The sequence below is a fragment of the Otolemur garnettii genome, unplaced genomic scaffold (genome assembly GCF_000181295.1).
Source record: "Otolemur garnettii isolate 467f Iridium unplaced genomic scaffold, OtoGar3 scaffold00220, whole genome shotgun sequence".
Taxonomy (NCBI): domain Eukaryota; kingdom Metazoa; phylum Chordata; class Mammalia; order Primates; family Galagidae; genus Otolemur; species Otolemur garnettii.
The window spans coordinates 1,556,449-1,567,324 of NW_003852615.1; the positions used below are offsets into that span (position 1 = coordinate 1,556,449).

Consider the following 10,876-nt stretch of genomic DNA (forward strand, 5'->3'; position numbering starts at 1 on the left):
TTTTTTCTCAAGCCCCTTTTACTTCTTTCAGTTTTTTAAAAAACTGTAGTGTTTATGTTTAGAAATTATAATATGATGCATTATTTATGTTTAGAGATTATATTTGACTACTTTATAGTATTTCAAATGAAATTTAATGTGCTTTTCTAAATATTGTATTCATGATTTAGAGGGGGGTTTATTTTCTCCAGAGAGAAAGTATAGTGTTTTCTTTGGAAATTGAAAGGAAAATGACTATCTTGGAGTTTTTGCCCTTAGTTCTGTCCCAGTGCTGCCTTTTCAAGCAACAGCAAAGACAAATTATCATGAATATTAGTTATGAGCAGTCGCTTAAGGTAGAGTCAGAGCAAGAATAGTTTGAAGAGAAAGTGTGTGATGTTGAAGAACTTATCATTGAATGGAGAGGTCAGGCCAGTTTAAGATTAATTAATTAAAAGTTGTGAATTAAAGGAAACTGCTTTGTGATTTACTGTATATAAATTTTGAGTTAGTACTTGTTTGATACAGATTCAGAAAGCAAAATGGTTCAGTTACTTAAGTAGAACTATTTGGAAGATATTTTTATACAGTACATTTATTTATTTATTTTTTTGGCTGAGGCTGGGTTTGAACCTGCCACCTCCTATATATGAGGCCAGCTCCCTACTCATTTGAGCCACAGGTGCTGCCCTATGGTACATTTATTTGCTAACTGAAATACTAAGCATTTTTAGTAATAATTGGTATGGGTTTCAAAATGATGCCTTGTTGACTTACAAAAGGAAGCACTTTTTCTCTTTAGAAGGATGGATTTATTGGAAACTTAAAATGACAGGGCTTTGATAATTAAGAAGAAGAAACAAATTGTCAAGAAAATTGATAGCCTTGTGAATGATCACGTATTATAGTCAGTTGCTAAGGAAATGTGTTGTGGCTCCTTTTTAGAGTAGTAATGAACGTTCTACTCAAGTTATATAGTGCCTTTCCACTTAAAAATTTATGTATTTATGTGACTTACATTTAAAAAAGGCTAGTTTATGAAATCACAATGAATTAGCAAAACTTTTAATACATGAATTTTCCAAATTTTATTAAGACCTTTTTGGTGTTATATCCCCAATGCATTTATAGCAAATGGAAAAATATGGTTTGGTCGCTTTGCTTTGGTTACTCTCAAAAAGGATACTCCTTTATGTGTTGTTTTTACTTCACATCTATTGTATGATGAACATTTACTTTGTCTATATTGATTAAATAGGGCATGCCTTACTTTATGCAGTGTCCATATGAGAATTTAACAGTGGACTTAGTTTGACCTTTGGAAGTAGTATAGTAAATTTAATGATGTTTCTTTGAGCTCTTGAAGGGATTCTTTCTGTTCTTTTGGGGTTTTTTTGGAGACAAGAGTCTCACTTTGTGACACTCAGTAGAGTGCCATGGTGTTATAGCTCACAGTAACCTCATATTCTTGGGCTCAAGTGATCCTCTTGCCTCTACCTCCCAAGTAGTTGGGATTAATAGGAGCCCAATGCTGGGCTATTTTTAGAGATGGGGTCATGCTCTTGCTCAGGCTGATCTCTAACTCCTGAGCTCAAGTAATTCACCTGCTTTGGTCTCCCGGAGTGCTAGGATTATAGGTGTGAGCCACCACACCCAGCCCCTCTTTCTGTACTTTTTGGCTATATTTATACATCTTTTATTTTTTTTCAGACATTAACAATGGCAGTGATCATCTTGAAAAGGGTAGAAACAGGGATGTTACATGTTCTGATTTAAAAATGGAACCTACTCAGATTTCCAGGAAGACAAAAAAAAGGATGAGAAATAATTTACCTAATTCTTGTAATTCTACTCCTTCTTTGGATATGTCAACAGAACAGATAGTAAGTAGAGGTATTTAAATGTCATATGAAATATTTCTGTATTATAATAAAAATGAACTGACCGTAGCCAAATAATGTTCCTCCAGCTTTCTGCTTTTGTGATCATAATTTCTCTCTTTTTCGGTTTTCTGCTAGCTTTATTTTTAAAAAACATTTTAAATGTAACTTTTCTCTGTAATACAGAGTTATTTGAACAAATTTCAAATGTTATACATGAGCAAAAAGTTAAAATTGCTCTTTTTCCAATACCAGTCTTTTCTTAGTAGTTTGATGTACATCCTCCAGACTTATTTTTGTTTCTTTTTCCTTATTTTAGCTATACTATTCCTGCTGTCCAGTCACTAATTTTTTTTTACTTGCTCTGTAAAATTATTATTGGATTTATTTTTTCAGCAGTCATTTACTTACAAAATTCTTTGAGCTTCTACTTATCTAGAGTTTAGGCAATTTATTATTTTATTCTGTTTTTTAAGGCAATTTATTATAAGTAATAATTATCATACCTTGTATACAATACCTGTTTTTCAAAGACTTAGCATGTAGTTAGCTATAAAACAATGATACATGTAAGATAGCTTTTTGATTCTTTTAATTTGCAAGCTGTTTCAGGACCTTGTAGTGGCTTTGGGTTATAATTATAAATGTAATTCAGAGTGATATAGTAATGGAGATATTGACAGCAGTGGTTGATTTTCATAATTCTTAATGTTACCTTGTTAAATTTTAATTTTTTTGCTTTTACTAAAGCAGTTGTTCACAAGGTCTTATTACTTTTGCAAAGTAAAAATGTTAAAAAATGTTATTCTGAAGTTGACTTAGATTGTGAGAGACCATCTGAACCACTTGTAAAGGTGGGAATCTCTTATAATCATTATTTAGGTATTTTGGACAGACCAATTCTAGATTTTTATACCTCGGAGACACTGGCAAGCATAATGTAGTATAACTGTCTAGTTTTCTATCCATGTAGTTACAGAAATGATATATTTTTACTTTTATATTTTTTTAAAGTTTAAATCTCACAATTATAGTTTAAACAAGCCAAATTTGAAAAAATGTTTTTTATATGCTTATATTCAGAAAGAACAAGAAAATGAGTCAATAGTATCCACTGAATTTGAAAAGTCAAGTGAAAGCTATCACGAGGACTCAGAAATGCTTGAAGAAATTATACCCAAACACATAGAAAGTGATTTTCCTAAACCACCTTCGCCAAATAGTCAAGAGGTGGATTTGAGTGCTGCCTTCAAAAGTGCCTCTGCCTGTTCAACCACTGAAACTTTTGAGAGCTCTGTTTTCAGTGATACTGTGATTGAGAAGGATGAGAATGAGTCGAATACAATAGAAAAGCCTGTTCTAAGTGGACACAGTGAAGGGAACCAGTCATTGATCTCTGCTGAACTAAGTAAGTAACAGGAAGATTATAAAGGCACTGATTTTCTCTGCTTTACTTAGTTTTTTTTTTTTTTTTTTTTCCTTTCTTCTCTCATTGAGCAAATTTTGCTAAGGAAATAAGCTGTCTATAACGTTGCTGTGGAATATATTAACTGTAGGAAAAAAGACTTGGGGTTTTGGGATTTCCTTCATAAATCTTTCAATATTGATTTAGGTAAACTAATGGAATACAGGGCAGAGAAGCTAATTTTTTCTTTCATTAGTACAGTGGCAGTGTAACTCAGTAGTTTTAATATATTCTCTAAGAACTATTATTATTGTCAGCTGGTTAATGAAGCTGAAGTATGGAGAATTTAAGTACTATTCAACTATTATCATTTTGATTTAATTATTTCTGAGTAGTTAATGTAGTCACATGATACAAAAAGTTTAAAAGGTTTGAAAGGATACATAGTCAATAGCACCCCACATCTTTCCTTAGCTATCCATTTACTTTTCCAGAAGTATCAAGATTTAAAGTACAATTTAGAGTGATGGCACAATCTATTGTTAGAGCTAGAACTTGTACTTAAGGCTTCCTTATGGCTTTATTCTCGGGAAAGTAAGGTTGCAAGCAACTGTTGAATAATAACACTGATAGGGGAACATTGTATATAACTAGTATAAATCAGATTTAGAAACTTGTTAGGCAGGTTTCTAAATTGAATAAATTTTGATGATTAAATTTAATGGGCTTATTAAAGATATATTGCATTAGGTAAAAGTTCTTGGCCAGGTGCAGTGGCTCATGCCTATAATCCTAGCACTCTGGGAGGTTGAGGAGGGTGGATTGCTTGACCCAGGAGTTTGAGACCTGCTTGAGCAATAATAAGACCCTATCTCTAAAAAAATAGCCAGGCACTGTGGCAGGTGCCTGTAGTCCCAGCTACTTGGGAGACTGAGGCAAAGGATCGCTTGAGCCCAAGAGTTTGAGGTTGCTGAGAGCTATGATGCCACGGCACTCTACGGAGGGCAACCAAGTGAGACTCTCTCTCTCAAAAAAAAAAAAAAAAAGTTCTCTTTCAATACGATTATTGTGACACGTTTAAAATATATTTTTCCTTTTTAGTTGTTGTTTCCAGTGATGAAGAAGGACCCATTGAGCATAAAGATTCAGAAATTCTTAAATTACAACCTAAGCAAGACTATGAGATCACTAATGAAAATCAGAATACCTCTGAATCAGCGTTGTCAGAATTACCGTTGACTACATGTGAATCTGTACAGGTAATTTATTTCTTCCTTGTCACAGATTAACAGCAAAATATACATTATTGACTAATAACAATTATTTGTTTTATCAAGCAGAATACTGTAATAAAAATCATAAATTTTCCTAGTTTGGATTTTATGACTTTTATGCTAGTTTGAGTGAAGTATGTAATTGTTTTTATTTTGAAACGAAAAGATTATACCATTTTTTTTTTCATGGTCAACAAATAATTATATTTTTTCAATCTAGCCTAAGACTTGAATGATTTTCAAATTTTTAATGGTTCTCATTGGACATTTGTTACTATTTTATCAAAAAGTTTTCTAGAATTAAACAGTTTCTGGTATTTGTCTGTCTGGTCTTGGAGTATTATGGCTACTTGGAATTATTCCTTTTCCTCACTTATCAGAAGGCAATATGAGATAGAGGAAAGAGCATGACTTCTGAAGATACATAGATCTGTTTTCAAATCCTGGCTGTGCCATTTGGGCAAGTCACTTTAGCTTCTTTAATTCTGAATTTTCCATATGTTAAATGAGGATAATAGCATCTACCTCACAAGATTATTTTAAGCATTAAATGATGTAATACACAAAACAGTGTCAAAAACCCATCAAGTTTGGTAAGTCCTTTGTCTCTTCTTATAGAAAATAATAAATGTAAGTGTGTCAGTTTATTAGCTAGTTAATTCAGTCCTTTGAAGAATGTAGGTCCAAAATAATGTTCAAAGCATTTATTGTCTGTATTCTTTCTTGTTTAGCCTCTGATTATCCTATTTATAAGAGATGTTTGGCAGTGACCACTAGTGCAGAATTATGGTAAAATTTTATTGATTTGTTATTTGAATTATGTCAGAGGCTGTGAGAGCATGTGATGAAGATTTTGGCTGGATCTATGCAAAAAGTTTGGTCTGATTATTGTTTCTTGAGTATTTCTTTTGCATTTAACACTCCACACAGAAATCACCACAGCAGCTTTGTTCTGAATGACTGCAAAAATGTAAACATTCTTGCCAGATTGGGTCAATAGCCTAATAATGGCTTAATTTTGTTTATATTTAAAGTTATCATTGTTGGTAATGAACTTGAACTTACAGAAGAATTATAGTTACCTTGGCAGTACATAAATTGACAAGGCAGTATAAAATGTTCATATTATAAGAAAATAACATCTCTGGTAGAATTTACAGAATTCATGATCATAGCTTGACAGCAAATACTGTAGAGATCTACCAAGACATATGAGACAGAATGACACATCTCCATGCCCTCTTTTGTTCCCTGTTTTATTTATTTATTTTTTATTTTTTTTTTTTGAGCGGAGCCTCAAGCTATCCCCCTGGGTAGAGTGCCGTGGCATCACGCTCACAGCAACCTCCAACTCCTAGGCTCAAGCGAGTCTCCAGCCTCAGCCTCCCAAATAGCTGGGACTACAGGCGCCCGCCACAACGCCTGGCCATTTTTTGGTTGCAGCCATCATTGTTTTTTGGAGGCCCGGGCTGGGGATTCAAACCCGCCACCTTAGGTGTATGTGGCTGGCACCTTAGCCGCTTGAGCCACAGGTGCCGAGCCTGTTCCCTGTTTTAAATGAGTTATGAGAAACATGGATTGGTCATTTTTAGGAGGCAGTCTTTATGAAATATGAGGCCCAGAAGAAATTATTTCTAAACTAGCCTTTCCTTGTATCATTGAAAATAAAAATCAGTTATTTGTCTGATTGGTTGGAGCCACTTATAGTTGATTTGATTCCCTTCTTTACTTAGGGGATAAGAAGATAGTATACTAAACAATAAAAGATGAGAATGACAAGGAAATTCAATTAAGCAGGTAAATGGCATCGTGAGCTGGGTTAAAAATGAGTATGATAAATGTTTTAGATGAGGAATAATCACATTCATTAAAAGGAGAAGGGGAGTGAGTACACTTGCGTAATAATTGCTGTAGTGGTAATTTATTTAGTCATTTGTGATATTAGTGTTGAGAAAAAGATAATGTGCAGAGACTCTAGGCAAATGTGGAATTGAGAAAGTGACCTGAAAGCCGTGCAAAGGATAGTGGGAAGCAATTGCTGCTGACAGTGCTTGGTGGACTATTATAATTTAAAAGCAAAGTTATGTAGTTGATGGAAGTGGTATGAATTTTTGAGGTTTTAGGCAAGTCTGAACCATTTTTGATTGGCTATCTTCAAGCATAGAGTATAGTGAAGCATATAGATTTGATATACATAGTAACAGCTGGTTCTTAGGCACTTAGATCTTTTCCTTACAATGGCACAAACATTATCTTGGTCAATGGAAACATTATCTTAGGTGATTGAAATAACACTTGACGTGGAATCAGAAAGCTAGGTTTGAATCTTAGTTTTGTTTTTTACAAATTGCATGACCTTGGGTAAGTCACTTAACCAATCCAAACATCTGTTAACTTTATTCATGAAATAGGGAGAAAAACCTACCTGTGGGATGGTTGTGGAGATTAAAAGAGATAACATTTTAAAACTCATTTTAAACTATAGCACTATGTAAACCTAAATTTATTTCAATAGAGTTAAGAATATAAATAAAGCTTATTAGACAATGGGATATCATGGCTTAATTTTGGATTCAACTATTTGGCATAATTTCCTCAAGGTAAATCATATACCTATACCTTTTCAGAAAGAAAAAATCTGGATAGTTATTTCTTTATAGTAAGAACAATATAAAATCCTTTAAAATTCATTAATAGTAATTTAATGAAGAATTTATGAAAAAGCAGCTTTGGCATTTATGTAATATTTAGGGTTATATGCATTTTATAATTTATTCCTTGTTAGGCATCATCTGAATCAGGTCCATATAATCCTGTCATGGAAAACATTTCCTGCGTTATGCCTAGTAATGAGATGGATCTACAACTGGATTTCATTTTTACTTCTGTCTATATTGGTAAAATAAAAGGAGCTTCAAAAGGCTGTGTTACAGTAAGTATATTTTTTTAACTTTTTTCTTTTTTTCTGTTTTTTGTAGTATAAATGAAAATATAATTGAGATTAATTTTATATAGGACACTTTGGATATGTTTAAACTCATTATGCCTACTTTGAAATGTGTCCTTATTTCCCCCTCCTAAAATCCTATCTGATTTGACTACTTGGATGAAAATTACATATAAAAATTCACATGTAATATTGATATTCTTTGGGCTCTGAAAGTTATTTGATAGTAAATAGTTTTTTTTTTTTTACTGAATGGTAACTATGTACATTAATGCACTTCTGGGGTACAGTGTGGGGTTTTCACATGCACTGAAATACTTCCATCAAACTGGTCAACACAGCCTTCATGTCATTTTCTCAGTTATTGTTTTAAAACATTCACATTCTACTCTTAGAAAGATTCACTTGTACCCCTATAAGATAAACCTCAGAAGTGATCCCTCCAAACCCCCTCCCGATAGTAAATAGTTTTGAGGGTGTAGTTTGGAATACAAAGAAGAAATCTCATTTGCCAGTAAATTGTTACAAACTGAATTCTCTAAATTCCAAATCATTTAAAGTATGTCCAGGAGGTGGCACCTGTGGCTCAGTGGATAGGGCGCCGGCCCCATGGGTGGTGGGTTTGAACCCAGCCCTGGCCAAACTGCATCAAAAAATAGCCGGGTGTTGTGGCAGGCGCCTGTAGTCCCAGCTACTCGGGAGGCTGAGGCAAGAGAATCACCTAAGCCCAGGAGTTGAAGGTTGCTGTGAGCTAGTACAACACGGCACTCTACTGAAGGTGATAAACTGAGACTCTGCCTCTAAAAAAAATAAAAAATAAAAAAAATAATAAAGTATGTCCAGGAACCGAGCCTAATCTATTTTTTACTCTTTTTTAGTATTTCTCCTCACATACTATATATGAAAGCCAGACTGCATTTCAATCAGTTCTCTATTTTCTTCCCACTTCTGTCTCTTAAAATCCTTATCATTTTTTAAGGTTTATCTGAAATACTTACTACCTCTTCTAGGAAATCTTTCCTGATCCCTCATTTCCATATGGAATTAATTTCTTTCTTTACTGTGTACATATACCACTTCATTTGTACATCTGTTATAAGATTTATTTTATGGGTTTTATAATTACTTGTATGCCATTAACCTTTAAGCTTCTTATGGTGAAGATCCATGCTTTTGTTCATAACCCTTTATACCTTCTGTAAATGGCCAGTCCTAAATAGGCATTTATAAATGTTGAATTGACTATGTCAGATTGTAACTCAAGTATTTCTCTAACATTTTACTGTGATAGGATAGGGCAGAGAACATAAAAATAGTAAGACATATTTCTGCTTCCAAGGAACTTGTAGTCTAATGGAAGAGACAGATGTGTAAATAGATATTTACTGTATATCATGGTAAAATGTACAATGGAAGTATGTACAATAAAGGTGCATATGGGAATGGCTATCTATACATGTCTGGAGGAATCAGGGAAGGCTTCAGAGAAGACAGCACATGCTTTAAGACATGAAGTAGATTTTACTTGGGGATCATGTAGGGTAAAACATAATCATTGTAGAATAAATATCATGTACAAATCTGGCAAATTCTGAGCACAGCAAATAATGGTAGCTTGTGATATAGTCAAAATTGCTTTGATTAACTACCCAAGAATGATTTGGTTTAAAATTAGTATTTCTTGGCCATTGATTTTCAAATAATAATTACTTTGGCATGAGTGGGATGAGTTTCCAATTTTTTTTCTTTAAAGAATTTTGTGAATTTTTCAGAATTTTATCCCATATTTTGTTATTTTATTTTTAAATTTAGGTTCAACCAGTTATTTCTTTTGGTTTCCCTATAATCACAAAAAATTGGGTAGCTTAAGTAAATGACAATAATTGATTAGCCAGGAGAGGAAAATCCAACATAAATATTCAACAATGGGATTTCATTAATTGATGTATTAATCATATTATTATGCAGTCACATGGGCGTGTTTTGGTCAAAGAATAAAACCAAACAAAAAATACTAGACTACAATGAATAAAGGAACAATGTAAGAACACATGTAATATGCTCTTCTTGAGGAGCCATCACTAACTCTGTAGTGCATGTCATTCCATATTCCTCATCTCCATAGGATTATTAAAACAAAAGGATATTATATAGTAATATTTTGTAGTTTGCCAAAATTAAATTAATTTCTGTGCCTTTGTTTGGGTATTTGAGTCTCTGAAAATTTCTAACTGTTTTAATCAAACCTAAATCAGATCAAAAAACGTTTTCCAATTGTTGGTTATTTCAGTTATCCTAATACTGCCTTTATAAATAGTAGGGGAGTGCAAATATTCAGTAAGTATTACAAAGTAGGTTTTAAAATTTTATTGTCTCATGTTTGTTGGAACATTCTAATTAAAATAAAAACCTTAAATGTTTAATTATAAGAAAGTGATTTAGTAAATCAGAAGAAATATATACATGTGGATCAAAGTTGAGAGGAATTCTATAAAAATAAAGACAGTTATCAAGGAAAGAACATAAGCAGCTTAAAAACCAAAAATTTATGATACTTAAACATAACATAAAAAAAGGGAAAAGGGTAAAAGTCTTAAACAATTCAGGTTTTTCAGAAGACTTTTTACATGTATTCTTCAGAAAGAATTCAGGACGCTCTTTAACAGAAATTAAAGAACTTTTTATGTTAGGGAATTAAATTTAGTTATTCTCTGAACATTCAGTGAGTGGCAACTGTGTGTTAGACATTGTTGTATGTTGAGAACTGGATATATTGTTCATGACAGTTAAAATTTAGCTGAATTAAAAAAACACCCGTGATCAGAAACTACTACATAAATTAGAGCCATTTTCCTATAGTTGGACATTTAAGTTGTTTTTAGTTTTTTTTCCCTTTTCTTTCCTTTTTAGAGACAGGGTCTCATGTCACCCAGGCTGGAGTACAGTGGCATTTTCATAGCTCTCTTCAGGCTCAAACACCAGGGCTCAAGCAGTCCTCTACCTTAGCTCCCCGAGCATCAGGGACTACAGCCATGTGGCAACACACCCAGCGAATTTTTTCACATTTTAAAGAGACATGGTTTCACTATATTGCCAGGCTATTCTTAAACTCCTGGCCACAAATGGTTCTCGACTCCGTGGCTTCCAATAGTGCTGGGATTACAATATGAGCCACCACATCTGGCCTTGTTGAAGGAGTACTGCAGTGAATTTTTAAATTTCAGATTCCGGTGGTATTATTTTTTGTTATATGTGTTTTAGTGTACCTGTCACCAGAATCTTGTACATTGTTTGTGATAAATAATTTCTTATCCCTCACCCTTCTCCCACCCTCTACTTTTCTTAGTTTCTGGGAAGGATTTTTCTTTTTGCGTTTTTTTTTTTTTTTTTG

The 10,876-nt window shown here is 33.3% G+C and overlaps 1 protein-coding gene across 1 annotated transcript in view; it reads left to right on the forward strand.

Moving 5' to 3' along the window:
• The window catches only part of SENP7 (SUMO1/sentrin specific peptidase 7), a 142,337-nt gene that overhangs the window by 99,980 nt on the left and 31,481 nt on the right, over nt 1-10,876 (forward strand). Inside the window, exons 8-11 of the mRNA XM_023508065.1 lie at nt 1,690-1,862; nt 2,943-3,267; nt 4,366-4,523; nt 7,324-7,470. Of these exons, the coding sequence (XP_023363833.1) occupies nt 1,690-1,862; nt 2,943-3,267; nt 4,366-4,523; nt 7,324-7,470 (803 nt within the window). The remainder of the gene's footprint in view (nt 1-1,689; nt 1,863-2,942; nt 3,268-4,365; nt 4,524-7,323; nt 7,471-10,876) is intronic.